Below are 20,808 nucleotides of genomic sequence, written 5' to 3'. Positions count from 1 at the left end.
ACCTATCACATGTTAGTAGCTTTGAGTAACACACAAGTGAAATGCCCAATTGTTGAGCCCAAGGGGAATAGCAAGGAGGAGGGGTTTGCATTAAGGAAACTCCTATAGAGATAGGAGGAGGATTCTCTGACATCTGCTTTCTCCTTTAAGGAGAAAAGCTACACCCTTGTCTAACTATGGCTTACAGGTTGAGTGCAGTATCTTAAGAGAGAAAAGTAAAAACACAAGAGTAGATCACAGTTAGTTCTCTCTCTCCTTCCTCTTCTTAGCTTCTCCTCCAGAGAAGGAATAAGAATCTTCTTGATCAGGATGAGAGATATTTGGCTGGGCAGGATCGGACTTTCTTGTATTCTTGGCTGAATAAACACTAAAGCTTACGCTAGAACCCATAAAAGAGTTGTAAGGTAAACAACTTTGGTGTCAGCCTCAATCACTGGCACAGACACCAACACCTGACCATCAGAAAGCATCAGCTGGGGAATGCGCAGCATCACAGGGTCAAACGATGCTGGAACCAGGAGACATCTGAGAGATGGCCTCCAAAGAGCTCCCTTTCAGTGTATCTTAGAAATTATTCTGGGCCGGGCGCGGTGGCTCAAGCCTGTAATCCCAGCACTTTGGGAGGTCGAGACGGGCGGATCACAAGGTCAGGAGATCGAGACCACCCTGGCTAACATGGTGAAACCCCGTCTCTACTAAAAAAATACAAAAAACTAGCCGGGCGAGGTGGCGGACGCCTGTAGTCCCAGCTACTCGGGAGGCTGAGGCAGGAGAATGGCGTGAACCCAGGAGGTGGAGCTTGCAGTGAGCTGAGATCCGGCCACTGCACTCCAGCTTGGGTGACAGAGCGAGACTCCGTCTCAAAAAAAAAAAAAAAAAAAAAAAAAGAAATTATTCTGGCTGGCTGCGGTGGCTCATGCCTGTAATCCCAGCACTTTGGGAGGCCGAGGTGGGAGGATCACCTGAGGTCAGGAGTTCGAGACCAGCCTGGCCAACATGACGAAACCCCGTCTCTACTAAAAATACAAAAATTAGCCAAGTGTGGTGGTGCATGCCTGTAATCCCAGCTACTCAGGAGGATGAGGCAGAAGAATCCCTTGAACCCAGGAGGTGGAGGTTGCAGTGAGCTGAGATTGCACCACTGCACTCCAGCCTGGGAGATAAAGCAAGTCTCTGTCTAAAAAAAAAAGAAAAGAAAAGAAAGAAATTATTCTCTTAGCAGTTGCACTGGAGATTACAAGTTAAATTTTAATTTATACCAATCTAATTTGGATCAATACCAACTTAATTACAAAAATCTTTAAAAATATTTTTGCCTAGAGGGGTGGCTCAAGCCTGTAATCCCAACACTTTGGGAAGCCAAGGCAAAAGAATTGCTTGAGCCTAGGGATTTGAGACATGAGCAACATAACGAGATCCTGTCTCTACAAAAAAATTAAAAACTTAGCCAGGCATGGTGGCACATGCCTATAGTCCTAGCTACTTGGAAGTCTGAGGCAGGATGATTGCTTGAGCCCAGGAGTTCAAGGCTGCAGTGAGCCATGCTCATGCCACTGCACTCTAGCCTGGGCAACGGAGTAAAATTCTTTCGAGACAGGCAGATCACGAGGTCAGGAGATTGAGACCATCCTGGCTAACATGGTGAAACCCCCTCTCTACTAAAAATACAAAAAATTAGGCGGGCATGGTGGCGGGCGCCTGTAGTCCCAGCTATTCAGGAGGCTGAGGCAGGAGAACGGCATGAACCCGGGAGGTGGAGCTTGCAGTGAGCCGCGATCACACCACTGCACTCCAGCCTGGGAGACAGAGCAAGACTCTGTCTCAAATAAATAAATAAATAAATAAATGCTTTTTTTTCTTTTTTCTTTTTTTTTTTTTTTGAGACTTAGTTTCACTCTTGTTGCCCATGTTGGAGTGCAATGCCATGGTCTCAACTCACTGCAACCTCTGCCTCCTGGGTTCAAGTGATTCTCCTGCCTCAGCTTCTCAAGTAGGTGGGATTACAGGCGCACAGCAACAAGCCCAGCTAATTTTTGTGTTTTGTAGAGATGGGGTTTCACCATGTTGGCCAGGCTGGTCTCAAACTCCTGACCTCAGGTGATCTGCCCACCTCGGCCTCCCGAAGAGCTGGGATTACAGGCGTTCCAACACCAGTCTTCTCCCTCCAGGTGCTACCAGGCTGCTGGTTTTCACCATGATTGTGGGTGGTTGTTTTTCATTACTACCATGGAACTGGGGATGCTGCAAATGGGTTCAGAGCAAGATAAAATGCCACGAAGCTCACTATTCTTACTGAGATGCAGCAATTTTTCTTGAATAGATGTTCCTTGGATTGCTGCATGGTTTGATTTGTTTTTTAATTCCCAGAATTCTTGAAAACTTGATTCTGACCTTTTTTGTCAGTGTTCTTGTTGCTTTTGTGGAGGAGAGAATTTTTAAAGGTTCTTCTCCATTTTCACTGTCCATGCCAAAGGGCTCACTTTTGAATGAAGACACTGAGACCTGAGGGGAGCGACTTATCAAAGTTCTTATAACTATAAATGGGTGCAAATGCATATTTTTAAAGATTGAGGTAAAATTCATATGACATAAAATGAACCATTTTAAAGTGAACAAATTGGTAGCATTTAGTACATTTACAATGTTATAAAACTGCCACTTTTATTACTTTCAAAACATTTTTGTCACTCTAGAATAAAACCTCATGTCCATTAAGCAATTAACTTCGCATTCCCTCCTCCCCACAGTCCCTGGCAACTAGCAATAGACTTTCTGTTTTTACGGATTTACTATTCTGTGTATTTCACATAACTGGAATTATACAACATATGATCTTTGTGTCTGGCTTCTTTCACTTACATAATCATTTTGAGGTTCATCCACATTGTGGCATATGTCTTCATTTGTTTTTGTATTACTGAATAGTTTTCCATTATGTGTATATACCACAATTTTTTTTTTATTTATTCATTGATGGAAATTTGGGTTGTTTCCACATTTAACTATTGTGAATAGTGCTGTTACAGACATTTGTGTACAAGTATTTATTTGAGTACCTGTTTTCAGGCTTCTGGTTATACACCTAGGGGTGGAATTTGCTGAGTCATATGGTAATCGTGTGTTTAACTTTTTGAGGAACCATCAAACTTTTCCATAGGGGCTAACCATTTTACATTCTTCCGGAAATATGAGAGTTCCAATTTCTTCACATCCTTGCTACTACTTTTTAAAAATATTATTATGTCCATCCTTGTGGGTATGAAATGGTATCTCATCAGGTTTTCATTTACATTTCTCTAATGACTAATGAGGTTGGACATCTTTTCATGTACTTTTTGGCTATCCATATATCTTTTTTGGAGAAACATCTACTCAAGTCCTTTGCCCATTTAAAAAAATTGTGTTGTCTTTTTATTTTTCAGTTGTTAAGAATTCTTTATATATTCTGAATACTAAATACTATGATTTTCAAATATTCCCCCCCATTCTATAGGTTGCCTTTTACTTTCATGATAATGTTCTTTGATGCACAAAGTTTTTAATTTTTATGAAGTCAATTTGTCTATTTTTTCTTTTGTTGCTCCTGCATTTGATATTACACCCAAGAAACCACTGTAAAATACAAAGGCATAAAGATTTTCTTATAATTTTTCTTCTAAGAGTTTAGTAGTTTTAGCCCATTGATCCATTTTTGAATTAAATTTTATAAATGGTGTGACATAGAGGTCTAACTTTTTTTTTTTTTTTTTCTTTTTGAGACAGGGTCTCGCTCTGTCACCCAGGCTGGAGTGCAAGTGGCACAATCTCAGCTCACTGCAACCTCTGCCTCCTGGGTTCAAGCAATTCTCCTGCCTCAGCATCCCCAGTGGCTGGGATTACAGGTGCCCACCACCAACCCTGGGTAATTTTTGTATTTTTAATAGAGATGGGGTTTCACCATGTTGGTCAGGCTGGTCTCAATTCCTGACGTCAGGTGATCTGCTCGACTTGGCCTCCCAAAGTGCTGGGATTACAGGCGTGAGCCACCATGCCCGTCCTGTCTAATGTTATTATTTTGCATGTGGTTATCCAGTTGTCCCAGCTTTATTTGTTGAAGAAACTATCCTTTCCCCCCATTGAATGGCCTTGGCACCCTTGTTGAAAATCAACTGGCCATAGATATATGAGTTTATTTTTGGATCCTTAATTCTTTTCTTTTGTTCTGTGTTTATAGCCTAATACCAGTACCAGTACCACTGATTATTGTATATTTATTTATTTATTTACTTTTGGAGACAGGGTCTTATTGTGTCTCCCAAGTTGGAGAGCAGTGGTATGATCATAGCTCGCTGCAGTCTTGAGCTCCTGGGCCCACACAATCCTCCTGCCTCAGCCTCCCAAGTAGCTGAGACTGCAAGATTATTGTAGTGTTGTAGTAAGTTTTTGAAACTGGACATTCGGAGTTTTCCAATTTTGTTTCTTTTTCAAGATGATTTTGGCTACTCAGGGCCCTTTGCAATTCTGTATGAATTTCAAGATTGACTTTTCTATTTCCACAAAATATAAACGCCACTGGAATTTTGATAGGGATTGCATTAAATCTGTAGATTGCTTTGGGAAGTATTGTCATCTTAAATTAATTCTTCCAATCAGTGAGAATGGGACATCATTCATTTATTTAGGCCTTCTTTATTTATTTTCAGCAGTTTCCATTTTGTGGTTTTCAGTGTACAAGTCTTTCACCTCCAGGATTATTACTAAGTATTTTCTTTTTGGATGCTGTTGTAAACTGAATTGTTTTCTTAATTTTATTTTCAAATTGTTCATTGCTGATTTATAGTTATAGAAATACAACTGATTTTTGTGTGTTAATCTTGTGCTCTGCAACTTGCTGAATTTGTTAGCTTTAGTCATTTTTTATATTAGTTCTTTGGGATTTTCTACATATAGAATCATATCATCTTTGAATAGAGATCATTTTACTTCTTCCTTTCCAATTTGGATGCCTTTTATTTCTTTTTCTTGCCTAATTGCTCTGCCTAGAATTTCCAGTCCAATATTAAATCTCAGTGGTGAAAGCAGGTATTCATGTCTTGTTCCTGATCTTAGACAGGTCTTTCAGTCTTTCATCATTGAGTATGATGTTAGCTATGGGTTTTTCATAAGTGTTCTTTATCGTGTTGAAGAAGTTCTCTTCTATTCCTAGTTTTCTGGGTGTTTTATTATGAAATGATGTTGGATTTTGTTGAATATTATGTGTGTATATTCTGAATCAATTGATATTATCATGGGATATTTTTCTGTCATTCTATTAATGTGATATTATTAAATTGGCTGATTTTTTTTTTTTTTTTTGAACCGCTCTAAATTCTTGGGACAAAGCCCATTCTGTCATGGTATATAATCCTTTTGATATGTGGTTGGATTCCATTTGTTGGTATTTTTCTGAGAATCTTTGCATCTATATTCATAAAGGATATTGGTCTATAGTTTTCTTTTATGTGATGTCTTTGCCTGTCTTTGATAACATGGTAATGCTGGCCTCTATGAGGAGGTAATGCTCCCAGTGTTCCCTCCTCTTTTATTATTTGGAAGAGTTTAAGAAAGATTGGTATTAAATCTTTTAAAAATATTTGGTAGGCCAGGTGCAGTGGCTCATGCCTGTAATCCCTGCATTCTGGGAGGCTGAAGCGGGTGGATCACCTGAGGTCAGGAGTTCCAGACCAGCCTGGCCAACATGATGAAACCCAGTCTCTACTAAAAACACAAAAAATTAGCTGGGCCTGGTAGCACATGCCTGTAATCCCAGCTACTTGGGAGGCTGAGGCAGGAGAATAGCTTGAACCCAGGAGGCGGAGGTTGCAGTGAGCCGAGATCACGCCACTGCACTCCATCCTGGGCAACAAGAGCAAAATTACTTCTCAAAAAAAACAAAAACAAAAAAACCCAAAAAACAAAAACCGGTAGAATTCAGTAGTAAAGCCATCTGGTCTTTGTCGGGACATTTATTACTGATTCAGTATCTTTACTTGTCATAGGTTGGTTGAGATTTTTTTATTTCTTATTGAGTAAGTTTTGATAATTTGTGTGTTTCTAGGAATTTGTTCATTTCATTCAGAATATCTAATCTGTTGACATACAATTGTTCATAGTATTCTCTTATAATCCTTTGTGTTTCTGTAAGGTCGGTGGCGAAGTTTCAGCTTTCATCAAATGCATGTTTTAACTTTAAGACACATTCTTTTTCTAATCCTCTGTATTTCTATTTGAATTTTCAAAGGCTATTTTGAACTTCTGTATTTTATTGTACGCTGAGTATGTTTTACATATTCAATCTCTTTGACAAATAATAATTCATATAGTAGAATTTTTAAATATTTGTTAAGAATTCATTATTAGCAGAATGTTTATTTCCCAAACTTAGCCAAAGATTATCAAGTAAAATGTAGTCACAATTTATGATATACCATACAGCAAAAGTAATTTCAAAATATAATTTCTTTCAGATTTGAAGGGCTTAACATAACTAAATTGTACGATGGACAATGTGTAAGTAAAGACACTTGTATTTTTTATTTTCAGAAGTAAACTAGATAAGAGCTCACTGCTTTAGAGGGTTTTAAATGTTTTGTTATGAAAAGTTTCAAACATACATAAGAGACAATAATAGATCCCATAAGCCTATCATGTGTATTCAATAAATTATAATGTTTTGCCACATTTCCTCCCTCTATTCTTTTATTTCTCTTTTTTCTTTGATGAAGTATATTAACACAGGTCTCAGACATCATGTCATTCACTCCTACATACTTCAGAGTTCCTCTCTAATAAGTTTGGGCATTTCCTTACATACTCAAAATGTCGTATTACAACTAATTATTTCATTGTCATCTTCTAATACATACTTCATATTTGAATCTCCCCACCCAAAAATAATACCTTCTGGAGGAAGAAATGTAATTTAGCCTGATAATTCAGCTGTAAGGAACATCTATTTCACCCTTGCTCTTCCCTCTCATGTCCAATATCTAGGATATTAATGAAAGACACTAATTGAAATGTGAACAGTTATTCTGAGAGTGAATGGGCCAGGACTTGTCTGAGCCCCAGGTCTAGAGATTCTGTCCCTGACTTCAGGGTTATATTCCAAAGCAAGAACTCAGCCAAAGACATAGAGATCATTATTGCATTATGAGGCATGACAACAAGACTGGGAGAAATCAATGTAGAAGAGAAAATAAAGAGGGTGGGAGGTAAAGCAGGTAAAACAGGACAATTATATAATTTAGTAATAATTTTACAACAAGGTCTTCTGACACCATCTCCATGACAAACTCACAGGGCTCATCTGATTTACAGATGAGCACACATACTACTCACTTAGTGATGGTCCATTACCTGAATGTTCTCCAGTTCCACTAAAGAGAAATCACAAGAACTTTTAGACACTTTCATGATTTGGGGTAACTATGAAAAGATCTCACATGATTTCTACTTCTGTCAGATTCTTGCTGAGCTGGGCTCACTCATTTAAAATCCTGCTAAATCCCTCTTTTTATACCCAGACCATACCTCAGTCTATGACTCTTGTCAAATAACTCTCTGGTCTTATATCCATTTTAAACTTTTAATATCAAAGAGGTGGTTTTAAACTTAAGGATATCTATAGAATGGTGTTCAAAGTGTTCTAAGAATCACTTATGCGCCAAAATAAAGACTAGTATTTAATAGGGGAGAAGAGTTTTAGTGACATGTAGAAAGAGCGATTGGTGGCCGGGCACGGTGGCTCAAGCCTGTATTCCCAGCACTTTGGGAGGCCGAGACGGGCGGATCACAAGGTCAGGAGATCGAGACCATCCTGGCTAACACGGTGAAACCCCGTCTCTACTAAAAAATACAAAAAACTAGCCGGGCGAGGTGGCGGGCGCCTGTAGTCCCAGCTACTCCGGAGGCTGAGGCAGGAGAATGGCATAAACCCGGGAGGTGGAGCTTGCAGTGAGCTGAGATCCGGCCACTGCACTCCAGCCTGGGCAACAGAGTGAGACTCCATTTCAAAAAAAAAAGAAAGAGCGATTGGTAAGGAAGATATCAAGATATCACATCAGTATAAAATGATAGAATTTTCCCTAAATCAGAATGATCTAGAAAAGAATTGTGTGGCATCCAAATACAGTGAGCTTCCTTTCATCACATTTGGACTAGAAAATCCTAAATCTTCTAGGGGAGATCCCTATATCATGTTGGGACCTCAACCGTCTATTTAAGACAAAGATGCATTTTATTCATTTATTTCAAATGCAAACATTAATTGTGCCATGGATGAAAAGTTAACTATAGGAGACCACCTGAAAATTTTACTGCAGAGCACAATTCTCTCTCTCTACCAAGGCTCTGATGAAATTGTTCATATAATTAATATTGCTTTTACAAAGTAATTCAGAAAGCTCGGATGCCAAGGATTTGCAGAGATTAAGAATGCAGACAGAAGTCAGAACTCATTGCACAAACTAAGTGATCTAGAGCTAGTACCACTGACAGCTTTAGTTATTCTTATGTATAGGTAGTGAACCCAGTTACCCCAAGTACAGAATGTGATGTCTGGGGAAGAGCATTGAAGAAAAAGTCACAAGTTTTTCAGTTAATACCTCTATGACTCAGCTAGAACTCTCTGGGTTATCATGAAACTCAAATGAGATGTACACTTGAATGAACTCAAATGAGATGTAGGCTTAATAAAGATATGTACCCATATATATGAATATATAATTGCATTAAGAGCCAACCATAATGATGAACTACAATGAGCTATTGGCACCTTCCCCTAAATCAGTCCTTAGAGGATCAATTGGAGTTTGAGGAAACTAATAATTCCAGAAGAGGTGGGGAGTAGGGGGATGGAGAGGGAGAGAAAGAGTAGGAAGAGAAAGCAGAAAAGAAGATATGAAAATGGAGGAAGGAGATGGAGGAAGAGGAAGTGGAAAAAAGAAGGAAGAGAGGAAAAGAAGGAAGGAAGGAAAATGAAGGAAGGAAGGAAGGAAAATGGAAGGAAGGAAGGAAGGACGGAAGGAAGGAAGGGGAAAGAGAAGGGAAAGGAAAGGAAAAAGAGGGGAAGGGGAAGGGAAACCTGAGACACTCTTTGGGAGATGCAAAGCTGTCTTGAACTGACCCATGCTTGGTGGAGGAGGATGGCCCCCTTGAGGGAGGGTGACCAGAGGTATCAATACAAAGGAGGCCTGGAGGATAGGGTGCTGCCTATCCAGCACCTGCAGGATTGGGTGCTACCCTTGCCTTGGTTCATGCAGCCTGGGAGTGTTTTTTTGTTTTTGTTTTTGTTTTTGTTTTTGTTTGAGATGGAGTCTTGCTCATCGCCCAGGCTGGAGTGCAGTGGCGCGATCTCGGCTCACTGCAAGCTCCGCCTCCCTGGTTCACGCCATTCTCCTGTCTCAGCCTCCCGAGTAGCTGGGACTACAGGCGCCCGGGAGTGTTAATTATTGACCCTTCACTATAGAAAATGGCAGCAACAACCCTGAGAGCAGGGCCATTTCTGAGGAATAATGTCATGGCAGTGTCAAAGCCTCGCTGGGGCAAAGAACTGATGAAAAGAGGTGGGGACTGGCCAGTTATCCTTGGCATTTACCCCTCCTTTCTCCTCCTCCAAACCACCAAGGCTGGTAGGTTACATACTAGAGAGACTGCCTTCTAAATGATACGGAGATATGGAAAGCAAAGAGATATGAAGAATAAGCTACTTGTGCCAAAATCTATGTAAGGAGTCCCAGAAGATAATGAAAATAAAAACAGAATAAATATTTGAATAAATAATAGTAAATATTCTAGAAATAAAACTATGAAGGACCTCAGTTTGAAAGGGCTCAGTAGAGTGGCAAAGAGGAAAGATGCCTTCACATGGATGCATTATAATAAAATTATAAATATCAAAGATAAAGAGAAATTATAAAAACTTCTAGAGAAAAGATTCCCTCTAAAGAAAAAAAAACAGACTGGCATCAGATTTCACACAACACTGGATGCAAGCAGACAAGGAAGGCCGGGCATGGTGACTCACTCCTGTAATCCCAGCACTTTGGGAGGCTGAGGAGGGCAGATCACCTGAGGTCAGGAATTCGAGATCATCCTAGCCAACAGTGTGAAACCCATCTCTACTAAAAATACAAAAATTAGCCAGGCGTGGTGGCAGGCACTTGTCATCCCAGTTACTCGGGAGGCTGAGGCAGGAGGATCACTTGAACCCAGGAGGCAGAAGTTGCAGTGAGCCGAGATCGCACCACTGTGCTCCAGCCTTGGCAACAGAGCAAGGCTCCATCATAAAAAAAAAAAAAAATCAAGAAACAGGCCAGGTGCGGTGGCTCTTGCCTGTAATCCCAGCACTTTGGGAGGCTGAGGTGGGCAGATCATGAGGTCAGGAGTTCGAGACCAGCCTGACCAATATGGTGAAACCCCGTCTCTACTAAAAATACAAAAATTAGCCAGGTGTGGTGGCACACTCCTGTAATCCCAGCTACAGGGGAGGCTGAGGCAAGAGAATCGCTTGAACTCGGGAGGCAGAGGCTGCAGTGAACTGAGATCTTACCACTGCACTCCAGCCTGAGCGACAGAGCAAGGCTCCATCTCAAAACAAAAAAACAAACAAAAAACAAGACAAGGAATATGTGTGTACATGTAATGTGTGTATATAATCCTTAGAAGTTAAAAGGGAAAAAATATATATCTTAATCTGTTTTGTGCTGCTATAACAGAACACCTCAAACTGGGTAATTTATAAACAATAGAAACTTATTGCTTGTGGTGCTGGAGGCTGGGAAGTCCACTATCAAGATGCCAGCATCTTGTGAGGGACTTCCTGCTGTGTTGTCCCATGGCAAAAGGCGGAAGGGTCAGAAAGCATGTACTCGTGCACACATGCACATGTGTGTGTGAGAGAGAGAGTAGAAGGGATCCAAACTCATCATTTTATCAGAAACCTGCTCCCACAATAACTAACCCATTCCTGTGATAATGGCATCAATCCATTCATGAGGGCAGAGCCCTCAAGACATAATAAGTAATTAAAGGTTCCACCTCTCAACACTGTTGCATTGGGGATTATTTTTCCAAGACATGAACTTTGGGGGACACGTTCAAACCATAGCAATATATATCACAGAATGTTATATCCAGCCAAGTTTTCCTTCTTTCTTTCTCGCCTTCCTTCTTTCTTTCCTTCCTTCTGTTTCTCTTTCTTTTCTTCTCCCTTCCTTTCATTTTTCTTCACTTTCCTTTCCTTTATTTTTTCCTTTCCTCTTGCCTTGCCTTGCCTTTACCTTCGCCCTTGTCTTTTTGTCTTTGCCTTGTCCTGCCCCAGGCTTTGCCCCTTGCCCTGGCCTTGCCCCTGGTTCTGTCTCTCACATCTAGCCTTGCCCAGCCACATGCCTTGTCCCTTGCCCTGCCTCATACCTCTTGCCCTGCCCCATGACTTGCCCCTTGCCCTGTCTCCTGCCCTGCCCCTTGCCCTGCCCCCTTGACCTGCCCCATAACCTGGCCCTTGCCCTGCCCCTGGCCTTGCCCCATACCCTGCCTTATGTCTTTCCTTGCCCTGTCCCATGCCTTGGCACTTGCCCCTCATTCCTTGCCTTACCACTTGTCCCACCCCTCACCTTGCTTTTCCCTGCTTCTTGCCTTGCCTTGCTCCTTGCCTTTCTTTGTCCCTTTCCCCTTCCCCATTTCCCCTTTCTCCTTTCCCCTTGCCCCTTTCCTTACTCCTTGCCTTGCCTTGCCTCACTCTGTCATGCAGGCTGAAGTGCAGCGGTGCAATCACAGCCCATGTAGGCTCAACCTCCTGTGCTCAACCGATCCTCCCACGTACCTGGGACTACGAGCACACAACACTGCACTGGGCTAATTTTTGTATTTTTTGTAGAGATGGCATCTCACTATTTTTCCCAGGTAGGTCTCGAACTCCTGGACTCAAGCAGTCTTCCCATCTAGGCCTCCCACAGTGCTGGGATTACAGGCATGAGCCACCATACCCAACCCCAAATTATCTTTCAAATGTTCAAACATAATAAAAAGTTATATTCTTAAGAATATAATTAATGGCTGGGTGTGGTGGCTCACGCCTGTAATTCCAGCACTTTGGGAGGCCAAGGTCTGTAGACAACCTGAGGTCAGGGGTTCAAGACCAGCCTGATCAACATGACAAAACCTCATCTATAATAAAAAATACAAAAATTAGCCAGACATGGTGGTGCACACCTGTAGTCCTAGCTACTCAGGAGGCAGAGGCAGGAGGATCGCTTGAATCAAGGAGGCAGAGGTTGCAGTGAGCCAAGATCGTGCCACCACACTCCAGCCTGAGCAACAGAGTGAGACTCCATCTCAAAAATAAAGAGGCCAGGTGTAATCCCAGCACTTTGGGAGGCTGAGGCGGGTGGATCATGAGATCAGGAGATTGAGACCATCCTAGCTAACACGGTGAAACCCCATCTCTACTAAAAATACAAAACCTTAGCCAGGTGTGGTGGCACGCACCTGTAGTCCCAGCTACTTGGGAGGCTGAGGCAGGAGAATGGCATGAACCCGGGAGGCGGAGCTTGCAGTGAGCCAAGATCGCACCACTGCACTCCAGCCTGGGTGACAGAGTGAAACTCCATCTCAAAAAAAAAAAAAAAAAAGAAAGAAAAGAAAATTTTAAATGGGAGTGAGCAAGAGAGAGATGAAAGAGGAAAATACTAAATGAAAAAAATCCTAATATAACAGTAATTACAGTAAATATGAATAGGTTATACTCAGTGAATCAAAAGACAGATATTCTCAGACTGGATAACTGGATAAAGAAAAAGAAGATCCAACAAAATGTTGCCTACAAAGACATACTTGATTTTTAGAGGACACAGAAAAACAGAAAATAAATATATGCACCCAAGCATGAGAATCAGTTATAAGCTAAAAGAAAGCTGAAGCTACAAACCTATCTGATAAAACAGAAATTTGAGATTCCTTCCCTTTGAGTTTAGACACAAGTCATGAACACTTGTTTAACACAATACCAGAGAGCCTGAGCTCTCTGGTATTTATATATATATAAATAAAATATTTGCAAAGTGTAGAAGAGATTGCTAACTATCCACCCTAATATAATATGCAGGGTGCACCAGCAGACTCGGGGCCCAGGGAAGAGCTGACTTTGCGGTTCAGGTCTGAAGGTTATCTTCTGGTAGAATTACTTGTTGTTCGGGGTGGGAGGTTGGGTGGGAGTAGCTCTTTTTGTTCTATTAATGCCTTAAACTGATTGTATGGGGCCTACCCACATTATGAAGGGCAATCTGCTTTACCCAAAGTCCACTAATTTAAATGTTAATCTCATCCAAAAACACCCTCACCAAAATATCTAGAACAATGTTCGACCAAGTATCTGGGCACTGTGACCCAGCCAAGGTGACAAATAAAAGTAACCATCACAAAGCCTATCACTAAATCCCTTCTTGGAAGATGGCTGCACTCCAAGGCAAAGCACCTCCCCAGAGACTGCTACATGAGCATTGTTATTTTCCTTGAGTCTTTCCGTTTTTGTGTCTGTTTGCTAAATGACACTTTGACAAGAACAATGATATGATAATCATCAATTCTGGCGTGGGCTGAATCACAAATATTAACACTATTAAGGGGGTTCTGGGCCAGGCGGTAGCTCACGCATGTAATCCCAGCACTTTAGGAGGCCAAGGCAGGTGGATCACCTGAAGTCAGGGGTTCGAGAGCACCCTGACCAATATGATGAAACCTGTCTCTACTAAAAATGCAAAAATTAGCCAGGCATGGTGGTGCATGCCTATAATCTCAGCTACTCAGGAGGCTTGGACAAGAGAATCGCCTAAACCCGGGAGGCAGAGGTTGCAGTAAGCTGAGATCACACCATTGCACTCCAGCCTGGACAACAAGAGTGAAACTATCTCAAAAAACAAAACAAAACGGTGGGGGCGTTCTGAAATTCTGCTGGATGTATGAGCAAACTCAAAGGAGAAAACTTTAAAACTTGACCAAAGGATATTTAAGATCATATGAATAAATGGAGAGACAGTCTATGCTCCAGATTATAACTTAAGTATTATGACTATGTTAGTTTTCTCTATTCTAAAATTTCATTTCATTCCCAATCAATAACCAGTTGAATTTAAGATCGCTGATAAATGAAAAACACTATGGATAAGTGAGTAAACAGCTCACAGAACTAGAGGAGCTATTGCAATAAGCTAGAAAATAGAATGTACATGCAAATAAGCAACAAGAAAACTGACAGCCGCAAAGGCTATGGTTTTATTATAGAAGAATAAAGACAAAAGGCTAATTATATAAAGGATATTCAAAAGCTTATAAATAATCAGGGGCAAATTCAAATTGAAATATAATGAGATGCCTATTTGCCTATCATACTAGAAAAAATCAGAAGGCTGGGTACGTCCAGTGTTGGTTGGACCTGGAGATATCTGTACTCTCATGATCTATGGTGACAGTGAAGACGGTTACAGACACTTTGGGAAGCAATCTGCCATTTTTAGGCAAAGTAAGAAATTAAATATATTCATATCTCATGGTCCAGCATTTCCAACCCTAGGAAATCACAAAAAGATTCCCTCATCGCTTCGTGAAATGACATGTATGTCTATTGCAGGGTTATTCAATGTGGCAGGTGGCAGGTATGGGGACAGCCTGAGTGAGACTAGTCAAGAAATCAATAGGTAAACTGTGGAAGGTAGTCCTTACAGATTTCAATGCAGCTTTCAGAAGAAATGAGATGTGCCATTAGCAGTATGGGTAGATCTTAAAATACCACACTGAGAGGAAAAGCAAGGGACGGAATAATACAAGTAACATGACAGCATTATATAAACTAAAAATAAACACTATATATATTTGGCACAAACATAAAAAGACACACACTGAACTCATTGAAATCATTGGCTCTGGTGTGAGGAGAAAGGGAATGAATGAATTAGTGAATGAATGAATGAATGAATAGTGGCTCCTCCCTACAGCCCTTCAGCAAAGCAGCATAGAAACTGTTTTTGATAGGATCTCACACACATACAAAAAAGAGGTCTGTAACAGGAAGACTAGTGATATCACTGATTGCCAGCCATGTGCCCTGCACCGCATCATATGCTTTGCCTGTATCTCCACTCCTGTGTTCCTCACAGCCCAGCCATGAGGAAATCATTGCTATTAGCTACATTTCATATTCAAAGGAGCAGAGGTCTAGAGAGTCCATGTGACTTGCCCAAACCCACAGAGCTAGGAACTGGCAGGGCTGGGCCTTGAATCCAGTGGGTCAACCTCTAGACTCTGTTCTTTAACACCATCTTCTATGCCTCCCATATCCCCCAACAGGCCTCTGCCAGGATCCTGCTTCATGTCAACTCCACTGCCTCTACCCGCTTGGGAGTTTCCAGAGGCTCTCCTGGGGTCCAAAGGCTCACCCAGACATCCCCATCCTTTGCCTTCCTCTTTTCTACCCACTTCCACTCTGCTTTTTTCTTCTCCAGTGAAATTAGAATGTCTCTAACCTGCCTTAACTCAGAGAATAATTGTTTAGCATTTCCCCTGCTGGACTATGGTTGTGGCTACCAATGTGGTGGCTTTTCTCTTAACTTCCTCAAATTTGATTTCTCTAAGCAGATACTTCTCTTGCAGGAAAACTCTTGAACGTACCACAAAGAATTAGAAACCTACTGAATCTCCACATGGCCAAGTGAAACACAATGGTTGCCTCTTCAAATACATCCCCTTTAATTACTAATGGTTGGATCAAACTCGTTGATTTCTGTCTTCAATAAATGGTTCTCAGCAGAAAACCTGGCTGGCAAACATTTCTCTTGGTTAATAAGAATCTTTAAAAAATATCAGATATTCTATTTTCTCATCCCAAATCTACATGACTCATGCCATGGGTTCCCTCTGTTCTTACACAGATTGTGAGCAAATGACCACAGAAATCTAAAATCTTAGTAAGAAGAGCAAGTTTTGTGGTGTTTTTAACTTGCCTTATACCCATTCTCCCTACCCCAACTCTGCTGTAGGCTTAAATTAAACCAACCCTGATATCATGGTGGAAACCAGCTCCTAAAAGACACGAAAGGGGGAAGAACAGGTTTGGAGGTCCCCAAAAACACCATTTCCAGAAAATGATCATTATTTGATTTGCCTGGCAGTTCCCTAGAGACCTCCTCTAGCAGGCTTGCCTTTGACTTTTTGTTTTGTTTTGTTTTAACCTGACTGAGAGTTCTGTCACCGAGAACTTTTTCCCTGAGGCATCTGTCAAAAACAGCCTCAATTTTTAAAATTTGCAAAAACCTTAAGCAGTGATAACATTTGGGACAAACAAATAACCTAAAATTTAAAAAAAAATCTTATAAGAAAAAGCTGAGAATAGAATGTCCACGGAGCTTTTGAAAAGCTCTGGCATATTTCTGGGAATCTAGAAGACCATGGGCATGAGCAGGTCTGTAATATGTATAGGAGAATCTTTAGAAGGCCCTATATGCTCACCTTGGCTGACTTTAATGCTCTGAATAGCAAGAAATGAAGTCTAAAGCAGAGTTGTAATCTGCCTGCCTGACCACTGAAGGCATGGCTCAATACATACGGAACACCTCAGCAAAGGCAGAAAGACTTATTGATTCCAAGTATTTAAAAACACTATGTCCAATCATTAGATGACCACTAAACTAATGGAACAGAGTCTTCAATGGTTACATACTACCAAGAATACATACTTTAAAAAATTAGTTGATAAAAATCACTAAACAAATTAATAGCAACAACAAACCCAGGGGAAGGAGAGAATCTGATTTCCAAAGTTGCCACATTATGTTATTTAAAACATCCAGTTTTCAACGAAATATTTTTTTTTTTTTTTTTTTTTTTTTTTTTTTTTGAGACGGAGTCTTGCTCTGCCGCCCAGGCTGGGGTGCAGTGGCCGGATCTCAGCTCACTGCAAGCTCCGCCTCCCAGGTTTACGCCATTCTCCTGCCTCAGCCTCCCGAGTAGCTGGGACTACAGGCGCCCGCCACCTCGCCCGGCTAGTTTTTTGTATTTTTTAGTAGAGACAGGGTTTCACCATGTTAGCCAGGATGGTCTCGATCTTCTGACCTCGTGATCCGCCCGTCTTGGCCTCCCAAAGTGCTGGGATTACAGGCTTGAGCCACCGCGCCCGGTCACAACGAAATATTATGACACAAACAAAGAAACAAGAAAGACTGGCCCATACACAAGAAAAAAAATCAGTCAATAGAAATTGTTGTCAAGAAAGCTCCAATGTTGGACTTACTAGACGAAGACTTTAAATCAGCCCAGACAGGTGACTCATGGCTATAATCCCAACACTTTGGGGGCCTGAGGTGAAAGGATCACTTCAGGCCAGGAGTTCAAGACCAGCCTGGACAACATAGCAAGACCCTATCTCTACAAAAAATAAAAAATTACCAGGCATGCTGGCATGTGCCTGTAGTCCTAGCTACTCAGGAAGCTGAGGTGGGAGGATTGCTTGAGCCCAGGAGGTTTAGGCTATAGTGAGCTATGATTGTGCCACTGCATTCTAGCCTGGGTGACAGCAAGGCCTTATTAAAAACAATACACATACATACATGTATACATATTTTTTCAAAGAGATAAACTATGTCTAAAGAAATAAAGTATAAGAATGATGTGTGAACAAGTAGAGAACATCATAAAGAAATTATTTTTTAAAAATATAACTTTCCTGAGGTGATAAGTACAATAGCTAAAATGACAAATTCACTAGAGAGGCTTCATAGCAAAGTTGAACAGGCCCAGAAGAAAGAACAAGTGAATTTGAAGAAAGATTGACATTATCCAGTGTGAGGAGCAGAAAGAAAAAGGAACAGAGCCCTGGAAGCCTGTGGGATATAATCAAACAAGACAACATGAAGATAATAGTAGTCCAGGAAGGAGAATGGAAGAAAGAAAAGGGCAGAAAGATATTTGAAGAAATAATGGCTGAAAATATCTCAAATTTTTCAAAGAATGTTAACATGCACATCCAAGCAACTCAGCAAACTCCAAGTAGGACGACCTCAATGAAATCCACACCTATACACATCATAATCTCCGTCAAAAGCCAAAGACCAAGAGAGAATTTTGATATAGCAAAAGAGAAGTAAATAATTAAGTACAAATGATCCTCAGTAAGATTAACATCTAGTTTCTCATCAGAAACCATGGAGGCCAGAAAGCAGTAAGATAATATATTCAAAGTGCTAACAGAAAAAAATATCAGCCAAGAATTCTATATCCATAAAGAAAATCCTTCAGAAATGAAAGAGAGCGGTGGCTCACACCTGTAATCCCAGCACTCAGGGAGGCTGAGGCAGGTGGATAATCTGAGATCAGAAATTCAAGACCAGCCTGGCCAACATAGTGAAACCCTCTCTACTAAAAACACAAAATTAGCTGGGTACAGTGTTGCATGCCTGTAATCCCAGCTGCTTGGGAGGCTGAGGCAGGAGAATTGCTTGAACCTAGAAGGCAGAGGTTGCAGTGAGCCAGGATTGCACCATTGCACTCCAGCATGGGCAACAAGAGCAAAACTCCATCTCAAAAAAAAAAAAAAAAAAGAAAAGAAAGGAAAAAAAAAGAAAGAAAAGAAAAGAAAAAAAAGAAATGAAGGAGAAAGTAAGATAGACCAACAAAACTAATAAAAACTGAAATAATTTGTGTCCAGCAGATCCACCCTACAGGAAATACTAAAGGGAATACTTTAGGCTGAAATGAAAGGACACTTAAATCAACATGGGGAAATAGAACTGGTAGAGGTAACTACACAGGTAAAGACAGTATAAATATATGGTTTTGTTTGTAAATCTTTTATACCCTATATGACTTAAAAGACAACTGCATAAAGCAAGAGCTAATAATAAATAATAACAGCCAGGCACAGTGGCTCACGCCTGTAATCCCAAAACTTTGGGAGGACAAGGCGGGCAATCCATCGCCTGAGGTTGGGAGTTCAAGACCAGTCTGGCCAGCACGGTGAAACTCCGTCTCTACTAAAAATACAAAAATTAGCTGGGCGTGGTGGCAGGCGCCTGTAATTCCAGCTACTCGGGAAGCTGAGGCAGGAGAATCGCTTGAACCCAGGAGGCGGAGGCTGCAGTGAGCCGAGATCGCACCATTGCACTCCAGCCTGGGCAACCGAGCGAGACTCCGCCTCAAAAAAAATAATAACGCGGTGGCTCACGCCTTTAATCCCAGCACTTTGGGAGACGGAGACGAACGGATCACGAGGTCAGGAGATCGAGACCATCCTGGCTAACACGGTGAAACCCCGTCTCTACTAAAACACACAAAAAAATTAGCCGGGCGTGGTGGCGGGCGCCTGTAGTCCCAGCTACTCAGGAGGCTGAGGCAGGATAATGGTGTGAACCCGGGAGGCGGAGCTTGCAGTGAGGAGAGATCGGCCACTGCACTCCAGCCTGGGCGACAGAGCGAGACTCCATCTCAAAAATAATAATAATAACAACAACAATATTATATGCTTGATGATGTGCCACAGGTTTCTGAGGCTCTGTTCCTCTTTTTCCAACTTGTTGAGATGGAGGCTTATTGAGTTTCCAGTCCTTCTTCTTTTCTAATATATGTATTTTAGGCTACAAATTTCCATCTAAGCAAGGCTTTAGCAGTATCAATTTTTTTAAAATTATATCTAAGTACAGTATACATACAGAATTCACATAAGCGTAGCATCAAATGAGGCACCTGGTCAGTACTGTTTCTCAGTGTTTAGTAAATGTTTTTTTTATTACTACTGTGAATTGTCCTTTGTCTCTTATGCCATAGCATCCTGGCAATGGGGAGGGGTTTGAGGGTGGGATGGTAAAGGGATTCTGGGATTCCATTTTATTGGAGCATTTTTTTCCCCTTACTTCTCATAAGGTGACTGTTGGGGAGAGATCTGTGTCACTTATTGCAGTTTGTTACATGCTGGAATGCTGCAGATTTTGGAATGCCATCTATATCAGTTGTCTGGAATCTGGCTTCACATAGGGTTCTTGTCTTCTGTTCAGCTGGATTGCTACTGGTTTGCTGGGACTTCTGGAGTCCTGATGATCATTCTGCAAAGGAAGACTCAGGGATGGCGATATTGGCTGTGGCCCTCATCTGCTGGGCCATAGTGGTTATTGTGTTATTTTGCTGTGTCCTAGAACAGGGGCTTTACTGAACCACCCATGTCCTCTGTCTGAAAGCTTTGCAACTTACAAGGACTGTTCTCTTCCTTCAGGGGCTGGGATGACTTGCTGATTTAAGCCCCTTTGTTGAGATACAGAGGCGTAGTCATAATGACTGGGATTTTTGTTGCTCATCTTCGAGGAAGATTTGTTTAGGCTTGCTGTTATCCACCATATCTTGTATTTATAGTAGTTTGCTGGCTAACTCACTGGGTCCTTTGGCCTACTGCAGTTTCAGTTGCTACAACTCCCTCTGTCTGTGACTCAGGGTAGGGAGAAGTACTGGGTTGCCATTTTTGGAGTCAGGGTTGGGGGCCTGGGTTTGAGAATCAGAGGTCATGGGTTGAGGTTTAGGGATTAGAGGTTGGGATTAGGAGGTTAGAAGATAAGCATCAAGGCCTCAGGATCTAGAGACCAGGTCTAGGATTAAAGGGTTATAAATTTAGGGACTAGGGCTTGGGTTAGGATTGGAACTGAGTATCAGAGGAGTTAAGGTTAGAGTAGGGGGTGGTGGTCAGGGGTCAAAACAAAAAGAGAAGAAATGCAAGGCTCTCTGGAGAGACTGGAAAAACTTTCCTCAGAAGTTCCCAAA

The 20,808-nt window shown here is 41.4% G+C and overlaps 1 protein-coding gene across 1 annotated transcript in view; it reads left to right on the top strand.

Annotated features, from left to right (window-relative positions):
• The window catches only part of SPINK8 (serine peptidase inhibitor Kazal type 8 (putative)), a 31,791-nt gene extending 15,975 nt beyond the window's left edge, over window positions 1-15,816 (top strand). Inside the window, exons 5-6 of the mRNA XM_028844082.2 lie at window positions 6,486-6,528; window positions 15,664-15,816. Of these exons, the coding sequence (XP_028699915.1) occupies window positions 6,486-6,528; window positions 15,664-15,675 (55 nt within the window). The 3' untranslated portion in view covers window positions 15,676-15,816. The remainder of the gene's footprint in view (window positions 1-6,485; window positions 6,529-15,663) is intronic.
• Window positions 15,817-20,808: the final 4,992 nt, after the last annotated feature.

The sequence above is a fragment of the Macaca mulatta genome, chromosome 2, assembly GCF_049350105.2.
Source record: "Macaca mulatta isolate MMU2019108-1 chromosome 2, T2T-MMU8v2.0, whole genome shotgun sequence".
Classification (NCBI taxonomy): Eukaryota; Metazoa; Chordata; class Mammalia; order Primates; family Cercopithecidae; genus Macaca; species Macaca mulatta.
This window is presented reverse-complemented; position numbering and strand designations above follow the sequence as displayed.